The sequence below is a fragment of the Callorhinus ursinus genome, unplaced genomic scaffold (genome assembly GCF_003265705.2).
Source record: "Callorhinus ursinus isolate GAN/ISIS: 27379988/994484 unplaced genomic scaffold, GSC_fseal_2.0 scaffold9, whole genome shotgun sequence".
In the NCBI taxonomy this organism is placed as follows: Eukaryota; Metazoa; Chordata; class Mammalia; order Carnivora; family Otariidae; genus Callorhinus; species Callorhinus ursinus.
In genome coordinates, this window is record NW_027397071.1 from 24,179,075 (window position 1) to 24,197,644 (window position 18,570).

An 18,570-nucleotide genomic window follows, 5' to 3' on the forward strand; every position below is an offset into this window, starting at 1 on the left:
AAATAGCAAAGGAAATGAAATCTTTGCACAAACAGCTATGTAACAAAGCTGAAGGTAATAGAGTCCCAAAGAATGGTCTCATCTAGGGGCTCCCGGGTGGCTCAGTCGTTAAGCATCTGCCTTCGGCTCAGGTCACGATCCCAGAAGCCTGCATTCTCCCTCTCCCACTCCCCCTGCTGTGTTCCCTCTCTCTCTGTCAAATAAGTAAAATCTTTGGGGGAAAAAAAAAAAGAATGGTCTCATCTATAGGAATTTATTCAAGGAAGTCATTATTTCTACCTCTGAGAGGTTAATGAATGCTTCTAAGGTGGCAGCAACATTTGAACTGGGCTTTGAAGACTAGGAACGGATAGATATGAAAAGGCAATTGGCATTTTAAACACAGTTCAGAGTGCTAACAAAGACGTCTGTGGGGGAAACAGTGGACACAATGTAAGAAAACAAGGGAGTAAGTTGGAGAGGCAGGTTGGGACCACTTTAAGAGAACCTTCAATTTCAAGCAAAATTACATGGTAGGAAGTGGGGCATCACTAGGTTTCTGAATAAAGACCTGCCCTGTCGGGATTAAGCTTTCGTGAGATTTTTGTTAAAGCTGGAGGAAGGATGGACTAAGCTGACGGAAGAGACACTTGGCTAGCAGACCTGTCTGAGAAGGCTCTAACTGCAGCAGTCTAGGCAAGTAATGAAAGCCTGACGTAAGTTGGCAGCACTGGGAAAGGAGACCAACCCCTGGGGGGGAGAAGTCACAAAGGCAGGACTTAGCATTGACCGGATAGGGGGGTAAGGACAAGAGAAGCACCAACAGGTCGGCTTTCAACTCTGGATAATTAGGAAGAGGGAAATGTCACCAAAAGAAATAGAGGACTTTCCAAAGATGAACTCAACTCGGATTTGAGACTCTGAATTGCCTGAGGAATGTCCAAATCGAGATGCCCAACAAAAAATAAAGTTTTGTCTGCAACCTGAGAGAAATGTCAGAGCTGAAAGTACACTTTGGGAGGAGAGACGCAAGAAATGTTTGATTGGGATGACTAACATCCTTCCTACGATAACGCCATTATCCTTTACCAATTATATTTGTGCTGATTTCTTGAATTAACCTTTCACCAGCACTGCTCTGAGTCTCTTGCTCCCTTGTCTTCGCTTTCCCGTTCATGACAACTGCAAGCTGACGTGGATGCTACAACCTGCTTTCTCCACAGCTACAGCAGGCTGGTTAAAACCCCTGGGGCGAGGTGGGTGGGAGGAAGGAGACTGCTGCCGCTACGAACCCGTGATCTCTGGCCTCTTCTGGCCATGCAGGGTCACTTGTCAACATTCCCTGGCCCTGGGATACAGCCTTTTCCACATCCTCCTAATGACTACTCTGTTACAGGTATTTTCACTCTCTACCCGACCAACTTCATGAAAAATGAAGTTGTCAGGCATGCTTTAAAATCTCTCCCTTCTACTTACAAACTTATCTATAGCCACACTATTCCTCACTTACCTGCTTCCAGTCTCAGACGAGGGACTTGCTTTCCCCTGTTCAAGCTAGTCCATCTGCCTGTGACCATGGTCCCATTTCTTTGTGCCTCCCCTGGGACCCTGTTCCATGGTATGTACCGCCCCTCCGTCTCATTCTCAATTTCAGATTATTTTTCTTTACCGGCTCCTTCTCCACACCCTATTAACATGCTTAAGTGTCTTTTCAAAACAAATTGTTCAGTCTCTCTCCTACCCTATGATTAAGTTTCTCAATAGAGAAATCTACATTTGCTGACTCTACTTCCTCATCTTAATCTCAGATACAAGAGTTTATATATTCCTTCCAATTACATAAGAAGTTTTTTTTTCCAAATGTGCATTCTTTTCCCTTGAGGAAAGAATACATATCTTTACTCCTTTCATTTATTTATTAAGATTTTTAAAATTCATCAAAGAGAGAGAGCACAAGCAGGGGGAGTGGCAGAGGCAGCAGGCTCCCTGCTGAGGAGGAGGCCCAGTGTGAGACTTGATCGCAGGACCCCAAGATCATGACCTGAGCCAAAGGCAGATGCTTAACCGACTGAGCCACCCAGGGATTCCTTTACTTCTACATACATACATACATACATACATATATTTTTTATTTGTTTTAAAGATTTTATTTATTTATTTATTTGACAGAGAGAGACACAGCCAGAGAGTGAACACAAGCAAGGGGAGTGGCAGAGGGAGAAGCAGGCTTCCCGCTGAGCAAGGAGCCCAATGCAGGGCTCGATCCCAGGACCCTGGGATCATGACCTGAGCCGAAGGCAGACATTTAACCGACTGAGCCACCCAGGTGCCCCTACTTCTACATTTAATGTACAGTTGACCCCTGAACAACATGGGTTTGAACTACATGGGTCTACTTATACACGGAGTTTTTTGTTTTTTTTTAAATATATAGTACAGTACTATAAATGTATTTTCTCTTCCTAATGATTTTCTTGATAATTTACTTTATTGTAATAATACAGTATATATAATACATATAACATACAACGTATGTGTTAATCATCTGTTTATGTTATTGGTGAGGCTTCCAGTCAACAACAGGCTATTAGTAAAGTTTAGGGGGAGTCAAAGGTTACATGTGGATTTTTGACTGTGGGGGGGGGGAGGTCAGTGCCCCAGCCCCCACTACATTCAAGGGTCAACTGCATAACCATATATCTTAATGTATAACCTTAACTGCAGAGAATGAGTGGCATTTAATTTTATGGTTTTAGGAACTGGGAACATGTGAAAGATGTATAAATCTGTTTTCAGATGAGCAACATTTTTCTCTCCAATGAAACCATAAGAATACTAGTTATAACCTGGTGACTGCTTTATTCTTACAAAACATTTTTGCAGTGCAGCTGATTTGCCACTCACTATTATTAAAAACCTCCATATGACGAACAACATCATAATGGGGGGGTTGAAAAACTCAATGGAAAGAAAAATCTGTAAATACATGGAACTCTGAAAGAGTACAGGCAATTCAGTTCCTGTAACATGATTTCATTTCCACAGTAACTGTAGGTGTTCACCAAGCAGTTTGTAGTAGTTTCCCAAGTATTTTTGCTCCAGTGGAATTTTCAGTATTAAGCCTTGTGTATATTTTGATATGCCTCGTCTTTTAAGACAAGAGTATGCCTTTTCTAGCAGTACTAAAATGACAGAAAGCCAACTCTCAAACCCCTCATTCAAAATGCATAGTGGAACAACACAAACAGCAATAATAGAACATCAAGCCTCATTTTACCTTTTGGCCTTAAAGTCTTCTCTAAAGCTTTGTAAAAAATATTTAGACAAGGAGTAAAATGGAAGCATTTGAATTTTGCCTCCAAGAAGTGACTTTACAGTTAACTAGAACTATCAGAATGAGAAAAGTCAGCGGCAGGAAGAATATTAAAAAGGTGTTAAGTCTCTATAATCAACAATCTAAACGAAAGTGTTTAAAGACAACAGAGGAAAAACACACTAGGCGCTTAGGATCTTGAATTTAACAAACACTCAATACACATGGGAATAATCATTTTTTCTCCTTAAAACTTTCATTCAACTTTGCAAGACTAGTTAATAAAATACATTCATAAAACTAGTTAAAGGAAGCGTTTGCCTTTAGAGTAAAATTTTCCATTAGGATCCGTTAATATTTGATAAATGCTTCCAATTCAACAAATACCAACATGTAAAACATTCAAAGATTTCTCCAGAATTCTGTCTGTGATGTACCAGATATATAAAAGATTTAGTACAATACCATACAGACTTGGTAATTAACTGCTCTTTAACCAATTCTTCTATTTTATCAGTCCACAGAAGATAAAAGATAAAGTCCATGGAAGGTAAGAGAAAAGCAGTATTTGGAATCAAGTTTTTAAATCAAAGAAACATTTAAAAAAATTTAAATATTCACTAATTTTATAATTATAGGAGTTAAAAAAACAATCTCACATTTACATCTAGCTTTAACTGTTTTTCATTAATTTCATTAAAGATTTTTTAACAATCTATTTGCAAAAAAGCAATGCTAGATTTGGTTAAAAGTAGCGATTCCTTTTAGGCTAAATAGTCACACCCTTATCAGACCATACCCACCCTGGAAAATATGAATCATTACAGAGACACAGGGTCACTGTCCTTCCTTTCACTCATTATAGTAAGCAACGATTTTTGTTTTTTCCTGTGCAAAGCCATTTTACCAGTGCTACCAATTCTATGTTTAAGTCCATAACATCAACAACAATTTATTTAAGTCATTCCTATCCATTCATTCGTTTGATTTATTCTATAAATACTGAGTACTTTACTAAGTGCCAGATTGAATGTTTGGCACTAGGGAGACAAAAGTAATCTAAACAATACCCTTGGTTGAAGGAGATTATGTTTTGGTAAGGAAACAGTTTCAAATTCACCTCACTTATGGTAGACATCTTTCCTGGTTTAGTACTGCTTATGTATTATCCAAACACAAGCTCTAGAACAATGGGAAGTCTCTTATTTTCATGTAGAAATGTGTGTGTGTGTGTGTGTGTGTGTGTGTGTGTGTGTGAAGTACATGCATATGGCCCCAGGAATGATTTGTGGGTCATGAAAGATGAGAAGGTAGGGAAGGTAAAAATCATGAATATGAAAAAAATTCACCAGAATTAAACATAGTGGCTGTATATAGGTCAAGCTTAGAAATGCTGCCTTACACTTAATTCTCCTAGGACCTGCAGTGGAGCAGGGTAAGACTCAATCAGAGCAAGTAAAAAATCAATAATACTAACATGGATTTTTGGAAGGAGAAATATACAAGGTTTGGTTCATTCACTTTTGAAATTAAGAATGCAAAATGTTAGCAAATATACATTTAAGGCAAGGAGAGAGAAATATGTGAAGGAAACAGTGGGAAAGAGAGGTGGGTGAAAGGGGTTTGGGAAGAACAGGCAAATTTTCCTTTGCTAACATTCCCAGTTTCTTCATGGGCCTCATGCTGCCAGTCACCCAGTGTCTTTTTAGTACTCCCCAAAGTGCTCTACCTGACATTTCCTGGCTCCTTGCCACCAACACGCCCAAGCCTCCACTATCTTGAGAAGTCTTCTGAAGATTTACCATGTCATAAGGGGTTATAGTCGCTTCCCTCTCTTCTGCCAACCAAATTGGAAAGAGTGGTCAACATGTGCTACGTCTAGTATCTTCACAACTGTCTACTGCAGTTGTCCTTGCCATCTGGTCTCCATGCTTATCATCCTAAAAAACTGCTTTCTTGAAGGTCACCTACCACCACCTAATTGCCAAAGCCACAGCTTTTATCAGTCCTTGTCCTTTTCTTTTTTTTAAAGGATTTTATTTATGCATTTGAGACACAGAGCTACAGAGAGAGAGAGAGAGAGAGCACGAGCAGGGAGAGAGGCAGAGGCAGAGGGAGAAGCAGGCCTCCCGCGGAGCCAGGAGCCCGGGACCACGACCTGAGCCAAGGGCAGACGCTTAACGACTGAGCCACCCGGGCGCCCCCTCATCCTCGTCCTTTTTCAATACCATTCAATACCTTTTTCAATACTATTTCAATAAATACCAGGTTCTCAGAAAGGTAGTTACCACTTCTTTAACCTCATAATTGCTTTGGATTCCCTGGCAGTGTTCTGGCTGGATACAGACCTTTCTGAAGTACACCGTGCCAAGAAAAGTGCACACATTTTGAAGTTACACAGTCTGAGTCTGAGTCCCGGTGTGATCTTGGACAAAGTACTTGTCTTCCCAGTCTGTTTCTTCCTCTGGGAAGTGGGACACCACTACTGACCTTACTGGATTGTGAAGATCAAATTAAATAATGCATGTAAAGAATCTAGCAAGGTGTTGCACATAGGTGATGTTCAAAAATGTCCACTTTCCCCTCTTTCTGCTTTCTCTGTAGTGCTCAGGCATCCTTGCATGGATGCAGCTGTTTCACAGCTTCTATCTCAACGTGACTTGGCATTTAACACCCTCTACCTCTGCCATCTCACCATTTCAGTGCTGATTCCAAAGTCTAGGTCTCTCATTATCCTTACCATTTAAAAAAAAATTATTTATTTTAGTAATCTGATCCTGCTTTACCAGGATCATCTTTGCTTATTTCCACCAGGGTCCTTTCTGTGGGATACTTCTATCCCTTCGACATGGTTCTCATAGTTGTGGTTCTTCATCCAAAGCCTGGGTCCTCAGTTGTGCCTTGCTCTCCTCAGGCCACTTCTCTTTCCACTTCAGAGCTGGAGGAGTGAACTCCAGAAATGTGCCCATGTAATATGCAAATGCAACAAAAAGAATCCAGCCAAGCATGATCATGATAACAGGTAGAACAATGTCCAGGACACAAGAACATGGTGAAAGATTATTCACCAAGATCTTGGCAAAGGAGTGTGCTCGTGAAACCCCTCGTCGGTACAGGTCTTGCAAGTCAGTTCTAGTCCTTGGCTCCAAAGGATCTATAATGCCCTCCTTTATTGTTTCTCCTCAGGTCCTTCCTTTTCCTCTCCTTACAGATGTCCCCAAGTTTCCTTCCAGCAAGCTGGATTGTGGCCCCTGGGCACTAATGCCTTCCCAATCGCACTCAGGGTCCATGTTGGGGTGCTGGTCTGATTCTGGGCATTGGACGTGGGAAGACTCACCATTCTTTAGCTCCAATTCCACATTTTCAACTACCTACTGGGGAAGCACCCAAGTGGACAATCTGCCTGAACCTTTCCTAGTCCCAAGCAGGAATAGCCTCGGTGCTTGTAGAGCCTGTGTTAAACCAAATGCACCATCTCTTAAAATTAGTTCCTCCCACCCATTTCCCTAGAGGCACCAGTATTTTCCCGGTCATCTGTCTTAATACAGGCATACTGTGGAGATATTGTGGGTTTGGTCCAGACCATTACAGTAAAATGAGTATCATAATAAAGCCGGCTGAATATTTTGATTTCCTAGTACAGATAAAAGTTATGTTTACACTATACTGTAGTCTATTATGTACAAGAGCACTATGTCTAAAAGAAGTATACACTTTAATTAAAAAATAATTTAAAAATGCTATCACCTGAGCTTTCAGTGAATCATGATCACTGATCACAGGTCACCATAATATAATAATAATGTTTAAAATATTGCAAAAATTATCAAAATGTGACAAAGAGACACGAAGTGAGCAAATGCTGTTGGAAAATAGCGCTGACAGACTTTAAATCTGTAAAAAATGCAAGCTGCGAAGCATAACGTAAAGCATAATCAAATGAAGTGTGCCTGTATTTTGAAATCATTTATTCTCCATCCCCTCAACACACACACATTGCTAAACCTTGTAGATTCTGGAGTTGTAATGTCTCTTATCATCTGTCTTTCCCATTTAATTTTCCTTGTCATCATTTCAGTTCACTGCCTCAGTACTCTTTGGTTAACTATACTATCACTACTGGAGTCTTTGAGGAATCAATTTCATAAATGGTGTGGGCAAGAATAAGAATGCAAGAGATTACTGAAAAGCACTAGAATCACTGACAGCAGACTAGGTCTTTAAGAAGTTTGCTAAGTGAATGGATGGATAGTCTGAGGGGTCAGTGAAGTTAAGGACAAAGGATAGAGTTTTTTCTGTTTTGTTTTTTAGACTTCAAAGATGAATAAGCAGTTGTAGGCAGGAGGGAAGAAGTCAACAAAGAGTGTGAAAGGACAGTTTGCTAATTAATCTCATTCACACATTAATTCACACATTCACTTCCAGATATTTATTATAAATCTGTAATTAGGCACAATGCTAAGTGCTGGGTATATAAAGGTGAATAAAATCAGACAAAGAACCAGCCCCTACAATCTTCAAGTTGAATGACAGAGGCAGACATTAATCAAGTAATCGTACAATTACATACAAAACTGAAAACAAGTGTAGGAAAGATAAATACATGGTGTTATTAAAGTCTATTTGTAAAGACATCTGCTCTAGGCAAGGAAGTCAAGAAAAATTTCTTGAGGAAGTTTCCTCAGGTTCTAAAAGATGAAGGGGAATTAACCAAAGGAAGAGGGGAGGGAAGAATATTCTGGACAGAGGGAACAACCAGTGTCCTACGGTGAGGGTGTGATGAGAAGGGCTGAAAGAAGGTCAGTGTTCTGCGAAAGAGAACAAGGTAGGGTGGTGCGAGAGAAGGCTGGAGAAGAAGGGGCTGTACTACACAGGGCCGCGGGGGCCACAATAAGAGGTTTTTTCTTTAAGAGCAGTTGGAAGCTTTTGAAGGACTGGAAGGACTGGTGGAAGACAGGATCAGATCTGACTCCAGATCTCTGCAAGACTAATCTTCCCAAAGTGCAGGTTTCATGACAGTACTCTGCTCAAAACTTAAATGACTTTCACTGTCCACTGAAGTAAGTTTATCTGCCACGAAAGGATCTATCTCTATGATAGACCCCGCTTTTCAACCACTCTTTATGGTTATTTTGTACTCTTCACCAAATCCCTTCTTTTTGCTTTTTTATCCATGTTACAGATACCTCCTACCATGCCCTCATCCTTTCATTTTCTTTTTTTTTTTTTTTAAAGATTTTACTTATTTGAGAGTGAGCAAGTGACTAAGAGAGAGAATGCGCTCAGGTCAGGGAGAGGGACAGAAAGAGAGAGAGAGAGGGAGAAGCAGGCTCCCTGCTCAGACGTGGGGCTCAATCCCAGGACCCAGGATCATGACCTGAGGAGCCACCCAGGCGCCTCAGAATGCCCTCATCCTTTCATTTCTATTTCTTTAAACCCTTTCTATCCTTTGGGTCAATCACAAACCCCACTTCTGTAAAACCCTCTTTTTTTTTTTTTTAAATCTTTCTGGTCGAGATATTTTGCTTCTCTGAAATTCCCAATAGTCTGTGCTTTTTTTGCCATTTGATATATTTAACTTTTTACTGTAGTTACCTGTGCACACATTCATCTCCCCCTTTCCTCAACATCCAGCAGGCTGTAAAGTCTTTTGAGTTCAGAGGCTTTGTTTAATCTTTGTATCCCCCACAGTGCCTAAAATACAGTCTTACGTATAGAGCACCTGCTCAATACACCTTGGTTGTCTATTTTTAAATTCAGATTTCTAAGTATTTGGAGGCTTTTTAATTATTGTGTAGATGCCAGCTTCTACACTGATTTATAGTTATGATGCTACAACAAAGTGTGGGTCTCATTTCCTTTTCTGGCATATATGGGTTCTACTTACGTTGATTTTCATGGCATCGTTTAGAGACACACAAAAAAAGACTAAACCAACTCTTTAGAAGAAAAATCAGAGCTACAAGTCAGGTACTTAAATCCTTTAGCTAACAACAAGATGATACTATCTCAGAGAAGAAACTCAGGTTGTCTTACCATATCTAGTTTGTTTGTTTGTTTGTTTGTTTATTTATTTCTCAGAGAGAGGGAACACAAGCAGGGGGAGCGGCAGGCAGAGGGAGAAGCAGGCTCCCCGCTGAGCAGGGAGCCCGATGCGGGGCTTGATCCCAGGACCCTGGGATCATGACCTGAGCCTAAGGCAGACGCTTTACCAACTGAGCCACCCAGGCGTTCTACCATATCTAGTTTAAAGAAGATTTATAAATGAACATTTGAGATCTTTTCCTCAGTGAATGAAAAAAAAAAAGTAGGAAGTAAAAAAGGAAAATGTTATTCTAGAACCACTTTAAAAATTTCCTTAAATGTGATCTGAACAAAGAATCTAAAATTCACATGAGCAGCTTTCTAGACATCCCTATTCACTGACAAGACTTATTCCTAGAATAAAATGTAAAAAATAATGTAGAAGAGGGAAAAGAGGTCCACAGATTGTAGTGAGGATTCTGTAAGCAAAATAGTTTTAACATATTTTTACAGGGTGCCTGGGTGGCTTAGTCAGTTAAGCGTCTACCTTCAGCTCAGGTCATGATCCCGGGGTCCTGGGATTGAACCCACATAGGACTCTTTGCTCACTGGAGAGTCTGCTTCTCCCTCTCCCTCTGCTGCTCCCCCTGCTTGCCCTTGTGCTCTCTCCCTCATCAAGTAAGTAAATAAATAAAATCTAAAAAATAAAAAACACCCTCCCCACAACCCCCCCCGTATTTTTACATTAAAAACAATCAACATACACATTTTATTTTGCTCTCCACCACTCTAAGTATAACACTGAAGTACTAAATCACTCCATTGCTTCCTTTTGCAGGTTCCTCAGCTTTGATGTGGAGTGCAATATAATGTCAGCTAATATAATGTCAGTCTGTAGTAGAAAGACAACAAAGGAATCTTGAGGGTGTTTCTCCCCTTGACTTCTATTAGTACTTTGTAATCTTTCCACAGAAAGAGTGACTAGATTAGCCGTATCATTCAGTGCATTTCTTTGCCAAGCTTAACGACTAAGATCATTAAGTACTAATACTCGGGCAGAGTCACCATGGTTCTTTATCAGCAAAACTAAATTGTTTTTTATGCTAAATATACTCATCCTTATTGTCTCTTTCATTAGCCTTTTACATACTGCATTTGAATAACTTCTTACTTATAACATCTCATAGTTGAATTCACACTACTAAGTTGACTTAACCTGGATACAGTCTAACCCCTCCTTTTGCCAACAAGAAAAATAATGCAAAATGAGGTTAAGAAACCTGTTCAAGGCTACACTGCCAGTGCAAAAGGAAAAAAAAAAACAGGATATAATCCAGAATGAGACAGAATTTAGGGTTTTAAGAGGCCTCTGCATAGCTAGAGGTAAGGGAATTACATTTAATAAAAGTATTGTAATGATTAATAAAAATTATTTACATCCATTTAAATTGCATTTACTTTTATCCTGGACACAAAGCTAAAGTCCCCAAATCAAGAGGCATATGAGGCTATTACTATTAAGGACGTCTAAGAAAAATAAAGTAGAAAAGAAGAAGGTACCATGAAGAAGTATGTCATTATGGGCTTTCTACTTCATAACTATTATCTAGGAAAGGGAGATAAAAACTTTGATTACAAAAGACTATGCTAGCCAAATAAAATAAAATGTTTTTCTTATAACAGATGGTTTATGCCCTGATAATGTTTGTATTTAGTGCTTTAGGATTACCTATTAATAAGGAAGCCGGGATGCTTTCCATTGATATTTCTAATTCAAAGCAAACAAGTTCTTTGTAACTCACTTTGTAGTGATATATTACACATAGGTTTGTTTAAAGGGCTGGGCTGTAGTGACTTTAAACTTTATATCTAAATCCTGCTTATGACAGATCTATAAGAGCAGCTTTGTAGATGAGAGTTGGAAAAGCCTTTCTTCATAATTGTTGCTATGTAACAATTCTCTCAGAATAGCGGCTCCAACTTTTTTTTCAATGCTCTACGTTGAAATGGAACCAACCAGTGGTGTCCATATGCACCATTATCTCAATCTTACCGTGCAGAACCCTGAGGCTGGGGATAACAATGCCCTTGAGTCTCTAGCTTCCTAGCCTCCCCAGGCCTGTCTCAGTGAGCTCAGTCAGGATGTGAAAATGTCATTGGCAGATACAGAGACTGACTCCTCAAGTCAAGGCTGTGACTGTCAAGGGCCCAGTGCTGCTTGCTACCTGCAAGTCACCAATGCTGCCACTGTTGCTGGAGATGAGGAACACCTTTGTGTTGAGGATCCTTGGTGACTTTAATATGTATTGTGGCCTTAAGTTGGGGACTCTCAACTACTTGTGGTTAAAAACACTAACATTATAAAATTGTCAAAAATATGAGGAATTCTGAGGGGGAAAAAATCACTGGCCTTGGTTAAAAATTTAAACAAGTATTTTTTTCTTTAGAAAATATCTGGATTTCCAAAGTTACTTCAATTTAAAAATACATTTTTCTTTTTTTTAAGATTTTATTTATTTGACAGAGAGAGACACAGCAAGATAGGGAACACAAGCAGGGGGAGTGGGAGAGGGAGAAGCAGCCTTCCCGCTGAGCAGGAGCCCGATGCGGGGCTCGATCCCAGGATCCTGGGATCATGACCTGAGCCGAAGGCAGCCGCTTAATGAACTGAGCCACCCAGGCGCCCCTAAAAATATTCTTATATAAACTCTCAGCAATAAGTATGGGGGGGTTAGAAATAATCGAATTATTATTTAATCCTCAGTAAACAAATACTTAAACTTCACTATGACAATGGTACTGTGATAGTAAACATAGGATAAACAAATCCAAGATTTGCACAAGGGAAAAAACAAACAAAAAGAGGAATTTTATGGATACTGAGAAATAAAAAAAAAAAACACAAACACTTGTTATGATTCAGACATTCAACTTATATGGTCTTATAATTCAACACTATGGTCTTTCTGAAAGGGCGGGGGGTCATAAGTAATCATTTTGCATATTGAGAAATTCCTAGAACATAACAAATTGATATTACAAGTCCATGAAGGTATAAAATCACTCACAATAGGCATATTTAAGTTTTGGAAAAACTGCAAATATAAGCCTCTAAAATGACTACTGGGTATGAGGTAAGAAGAGAAGACCTTTACAGTTTAATCTATGGAGCCCTCAGTGGAAATTTACAACAGTGAAACCACCTTGGAAAACAGGCTAACAGTTCCTCAAAAGATTAAACAAAGAAGCTACCATCTGATGGTAACTCTACTTTCAGGTATATATGTAAGAAAACTGAAACATGTTCATACCAAAACTTGTACACAAATGTTCACAATAGCCAAAAACTAGAAACAACCTAAATGTCAATCAGCTGATTAATGGGTAAATAAAATGTGGTATATCCAGAAAATGGAGTATTACTCAGACATAAAAAGGAATGAAGTACTGTTATGTGCTACAACATTAATGAACTTTGAAAACATGTTAAGTGAAAGATGCCTGACACAAAAGGCCACATATTATATCATGCCATCTGTATGAAATGTTCAAAATAGGTAAATCCATAGAAACAGAAAGTAGATTAGTGGTTGCCAGGGGTTGAAAGAAGAGGAAATTGGGACTAAGCTAATAGATAGGTTTCTTTTTGGGGTGATGGCAATGTTCTGGAATTAGACAGTTATGACCCTTATATAATATAGTGAATATACTAAAAACCAGTGAATGGTCCACTTTAAAATGGTGAATTTCATGTTATATGAATTTGTATCTCAATAAAAATTCAATTAAATGTAAAAAATCCCACAATTATAAGGAAAAATAAAAAAGTTATTTCAATGATCTTCCATTATGGTCTCAGCTACTCAGAACCAAATTTGGAATGTTAGAAGGAAGGCCTTAGAATACTTCTGAAAACCAATAAATTTCTAAGGAACCATCTCTTCATTTTTCATGGTATGCTCACAAACTTCTCTAAGGAAATTAGTGATGGGTGGGCTAAAAAAACAACCTGCTAAGGCAAAAAGCCTTAGTTACATCTTTCTAGTCATGCCTAGTACCCTAGGGAAGTGACTCTCTTGAGTGTCTGTATGATGGTTACCTAAAGTGGCTGCCCATATCCAGTGACGGCTTTTGTTTAGTGATCATGGTCAAGTTGAGCTTGTTTAAATACCATTTCTCAGGACTTAACATGCTCTTCCCTAAACAATGGGAATACTGAAAGCTTTTAGGGGGAATAAACTATTGCATGGTCTCTGCCTAGGAAGTGGGCCACAGTTCACTGGAAACAGACAGTTCAGATAAATAAAATGAAAGCAGACATTTCTGGAGATGATCTTGAAAGCTTTCCATTAGAGAACACCAAGGGCATAAAACTAGGAATAGCATGTATCCATGTTAGACTACCACAAGTCACTCTCTACCTTCTCTAAGTAATACGAAGTATTCATCTCCTTCATTAGATAATCAAATCATTCCCACAGAACAACATTTACCCCTCTCTCTGGCTACCTACTAAAAGACACTCAACTCCTATGCTACAATTAACCAGAGATTGTCATAATGCAAAGTAGTGGCTATTTACAAAGGTTAGCTTGGGTGGAAAAGTTACATTTTAAACATGAAAAGTCAGTGAGGAAACGGATTTCCATTTCTGGCATGTGGGCTGTGCATAAAGTAAATTAGGCCAGTTAATCTAATTCTCCATAGCCCTCTATATGGTTTCTCTTTGGCTGCTAGTCTGGACCTTTCTCTAGATTTCTCAGCTTTCGGTCAACATAGTTCCCTCTTGTGTTACAGGCTGATGTATAATGAGAGCTCAAAGAAGACTGGGAAGACTAAGAACAAAGGGAAGAGGAAAAGGAGAAAAGGGATCAAGCTGATGGGGGTGTCCTATGGCTATAAAATCTTCTCAGAATACCAGTCAAAATATTCTCAAAGAAACTACTGAGTACCAAGACCGTGATGAAAATTGATTCTACAGTGTCTGTTTTTCTTGTATTAGGAGTAGGATGAGAATTATGAGGAATATAAAAACAAATATGATACATTATGAGGAGGCATCACAAAATGTACTTTAATTATTATGCTTGCTAATTTGGTATATAAACACATCAAAATTATATAAATACATTAACTAGCCTTACACAATAGAGTATACAGGCACTAAAATATTTATAGCTGACTGTCTCTATATTTATACACACCTTTATAAAAAATCATGCATCAAGACTATGGAAAGAGCCTAGTATTAGAGCATTACTTTGTGGGAAAATCAGATTCAACTCTGTATTATTTCAACATATAGTATGTAAGAGTAAAGTCTGATAAAGTTCAACTAAGCTAAAAAATTACTATAAGCAAGTGCTTAAGCAGTAACACCAATTACCAGGCTACTTTACTGCATTTCTAATGAGTTATTAAAAAACAAAAAAAGGGGCACCTGGGTGGCTCAGCTGTTAAACGTCTCTGCCTTCAGCTCAGGTCATAATCTCAGAGTCCTGGGACTGAGCCCTGTGTCGGGTTCCCTGATCAGTGGGGAGTCTGCTTCTTCCTCTCCCTCTACCCCTCCCTCTGCTTGTTTTCTCTCTCTCAAATAAATAAATAGAATCTTTAAAACAAAACAAAATAATACTGAGTCAATTATTAGTATTACAGATGTTCTATGTAAGGAGTACTTCAGAATCTTTGCTAATTATAACATTTATTAAATAAACATGAAGGGACTAAAGGGAAATTAATTCCTTCACTGCTAAATAAATGTATACTGTTTAAGCTCTGATTTAAAAGGTCTTTCTGCGTGCTCTTGACAACTATTTAAGGTTTGAGTATAAAGTATAAATATCCATAAACATTGCAGTCATATTGGCCATTCAAGGCATATGGAGAAATCTAAATGAAATGGGAATAGATCATGATGTATTTTTACATATAAGTGTATTTCACTGGGTGTGCAAAGATGAAGTATATAATTTGATTTGATCAATTCCTTCCTGAGATTATATGGGTATAAAATTCCCATCAGTATACACGGACAGATTACACATTGTGGTTTAAATTTTTCTAATGTTAATACATCTGTGAAACTGCAAGGGAAGTTACGAGGAAAAGATGATTTGCTACAGAAACACCTATTTACTAGTAAGAGTACAGATGTGAAAGTTGAAGAATCAGCCCTCTTTCATTCTTCTGGACTACTATGTAGTAGAGGAGTGCAAATACAAAGTAAAATTATACTTTAGAGAAGTCAATGGGATTAGTATTTCACTAAGTATTTTAATTTTATCCCCATCTCATAAAGTAATATGGATATTAAAAGGACAAGGCTGAGAAAGAAGGGGCTTATGAGTTGAGCCAGAGAGTCTTTGGGGGAAGAAATATGAAAAGCTAAAGGGGACTTTCTGAGAAAAGAGGAAATAAATAAAATAATACTGGGACAGGAGACAAAGTCTTAGAAGCTGATGACCAAAGAATAAGGGGATTCAGCTAGTGAATATATAAAGGTGCAAATACAGAACGGAAGGGATCAGGAATAACCTGCAAGGAGGGCTAATGGCAAGTTAGAATTATGAGAAAATATTTCAAAAGCAAAAACCAAGAAAGTGTCAGCTGACTTGGTGTCTACAATGACCAATGATTTTAAAAGAAGCCAGAAGAGCCCTAACTCTACAGTATTTTAGTTGTTCAGGTATCAAAAGGACCAAGGACCAGGAGAAAGATGGACAGATCTAGCTAGGGGTTAATATATAATGAAAGAAAAGGATTCAAGGTGAATGACAAAAGGAACTAGTCAGTGTTTACTGCTACCTCAAGACTGACCACGTAATGTGCAACATGCAATACAAATAAGATGTGTGCAGTTTGTTTCTTAACTTCAATTAAGTTACTATTTTTATGGGTCACTGACCCTTGAAATAAGAGGTTCCCTAAACTATATCCAAAGTTAGGGAAGTCAAATAGTGCCTAAAAGGATCAGCAAAGGTTTCAATATTTTGTGTCACATGGGGGCCTTTATTAAAATCAAACACTAAAAGCTTATTTTTGTGTGGCATAATCATTTGAAATTTTAATGGCAGTCTTTATTATTTCATTTTCTATACTTTTTTTGTTCCTTGCTATACATTTTGGAGAAGATGTGTCCAGAGTTTGATACAAAAAAAAGTAGGACCTAACATGTGTCCTCAGTAAGCAGCTGCTCATTAAGATAATACTTCCAGTTACTGGCTTAGAAAGCAAGATTCTGAGATTACTGCTTGGCGCAGGCCTGTGACTTGTCAACCAAAAAAGTTACTTCCTCTTTAGTATAATGAATTGCAGAAGTACAGTTTAACAGTTATCTATGAGGGTTTATTGGCAGGCATAGGATATGGTGGGTGAGCAGAGATACTGATATATTTTTTTGCTAGTGACCAAAATATTTACAAATTTCATAAAATGGAAAGAACTTTCTAAAAAATTAATAAGATCTGTTTCACAAATAACCAATTCAACTGGAACACTGAATAGTAGAAATGACAAAAGATTTGTTCTTATGGGTGATAAAAAATTTATATCAGGGCATTCAAGTAAAGTTATTTTCTGTGTTCTGATTTAATGAATCATGTGAGTTGTATCTGGCTGGGTGACACAGATGCTGGCTCACTGAAGCCTACTCTAATGCCTCCCAGAACAGCCTTCCTTGGGACAGTGAAGCCAGAGTAACATGTCAGACTGAAGAAATATCAAAGAAAGAGAAAGCAGGGCTGGAGATGCTATGAGGTTGGCTCGTAACACTTCTTGACCTGTGAGTGTCCAGTAAGTATTCAGTGTCCTATGGGCTTCAATGACCTAACAAGCAGCAAGTAGCAACACTAATGCAGTAATGAATGGTCCTCAAAAGAAGACTTGCAATTCAAGCTGAAAAACACAACACTTACTAGATGGTTTTAACCCTATTGAAAGACAGCTTTGGAAACCACTAGTGATTTCTTAAAAGGTGAATGAGTATTAAATGTTTTATATATGCTTGTGTAGTAAGTATCTACTTTATAGTTCCTTTATATCTGTTTGATTTTAAAGATGTATATTAGTTTGGAAATTAAAACATTCCTAAAGCTATGAATAGTATGTTGAAAAAAAATGAAATAGCATTAAATATGTTGGTAAAACTACAGTTATAAAATAATGAGACCTATTCAATGTTAATAAAAATGCATTGTTAAAAATGAAATTAAAGGACTATTCCACATATATTCCACATGGAGATGTTCTCCTCTTTCAAAAGATAACAAATAATATTTGTGAAGAAAAAGGCCCTCAGACAAAAAGATGGCAAAAAAGGTAGAGAATAATTAAAGCTTAACAAAATACCGGCATATCACTTTACATGAAAGTTATTTCATCACATAGGAAAGGAAAGTAAGGCACAAAATAGAGGTACATTTTCCAAAGATGCTTATAAAATCAATGAATAACTTGGTTTTTCCTCAGTCAAAATTCTATTTAGTATTTAGAGTTAAAATCTGAAGGAGTACTTACAATGACAGCAACACCACAGCAATTAAGGTCCACTCTGCAGGTTTGTGTATAATATTTCTATTTGTTAATCTGTAAGATAGGAAGATAAAGTTTACCAAAGGATTGTTACATTGAAATACATAAACCATCTATTTTTACATAAAATCAGATTTTATGACATCATGTGTCAAAGAGCACTATTTTCTATTTTTTTTTGTTTGACAGGAGTCAGCAGAATACTGTGGCTTGATCTTCAGTACCTGATAATGACCATCTCAAAAGAACATGTTCCAGCCCCACTTCTGTATATTTATAACAATATTACTGTTAGGATGGGAATATAGGAACAATACGGGCAACTAAATTGCATGGTTTATTAAAATACACACACAGTTCCCTGTAACCATATCTTCTGTATTTTTCCCCAAATTTTTCATTAAAGCTAACAAGCTAATAAGCAATTTCTGATTTTAATTCATCTTTTGCACCTTCCTACCTTGTGGTACGTTGGCAGCAGGCACTGAAGGGATGTCATAATCCATAATTTACAGAAATAAAAGTTGACAATAAATTATAAGACTAGGTCTTTAACAAAAAAAGTTTTATGATCTGAAGGGGCACCTGCACCCCAATGTTTATAGCAGCAACATCCACAATAGCCAAACTATGGAAAGAGCCCAGATGTCCATCGACAGATGAATGGATAAAGAAGATGTGGTATATATATATAAAATGGAATACTACTCAGCCATCAAAAAATG

At 38.0% G+C, this 18,570-nt stretch overlaps 1 protein-coding gene, 1 long non-coding RNA gene and 1 pseudogene across 4 annotated transcripts in view; 1 reads left to right on the forward strand and 2 right to left on the reverse strand.

Moving 5' to 3' along the window:
* LOC112824673 (uncharacterized) overlaps positions 1-15,181 on the forward strand; it is a 78,073-nt gene extending 62,892 nt beyond the window's left edge. For both annotated transcript variants that reach the window (XR_012379360.1, XR_003208488.2), the window contains exon 6: positions 14,114-15,181. This is a non-coding gene — a long non-coding RNA (uncharacterized lncRNA). The remainder of the gene's footprint in view (positions 1-14,113) is intronic.
* The window catches only part of RPAP2 (RNA polymerase II associated protein 2), a 74,468-nt gene that overhangs the window by 16,165 nt on the left and 39,733 nt on the right, over positions 1-18,570 (reverse strand). Inside the window, exon 11 of one of the 2 annotated variants that reach the window (XM_025872183.2) lies at positions 17,831-17,899. In XM_025872183.2, the coding sequence (XP_025727968.1) occupies positions 17,831-17,899 (69 nt within the window). Of the gene's footprint in view, positions 1-17,830; positions 17,900-18,570 lie in introns of those variants that run through there. The other variant, XR_003208419.2, reaches the window with a different exon arrangement.
* On the reverse strand, positions 5,632-6,597 carry LOC112824377 (mitochondrial sheath formation-associated protein pseudogene; annotated as a pseudogene).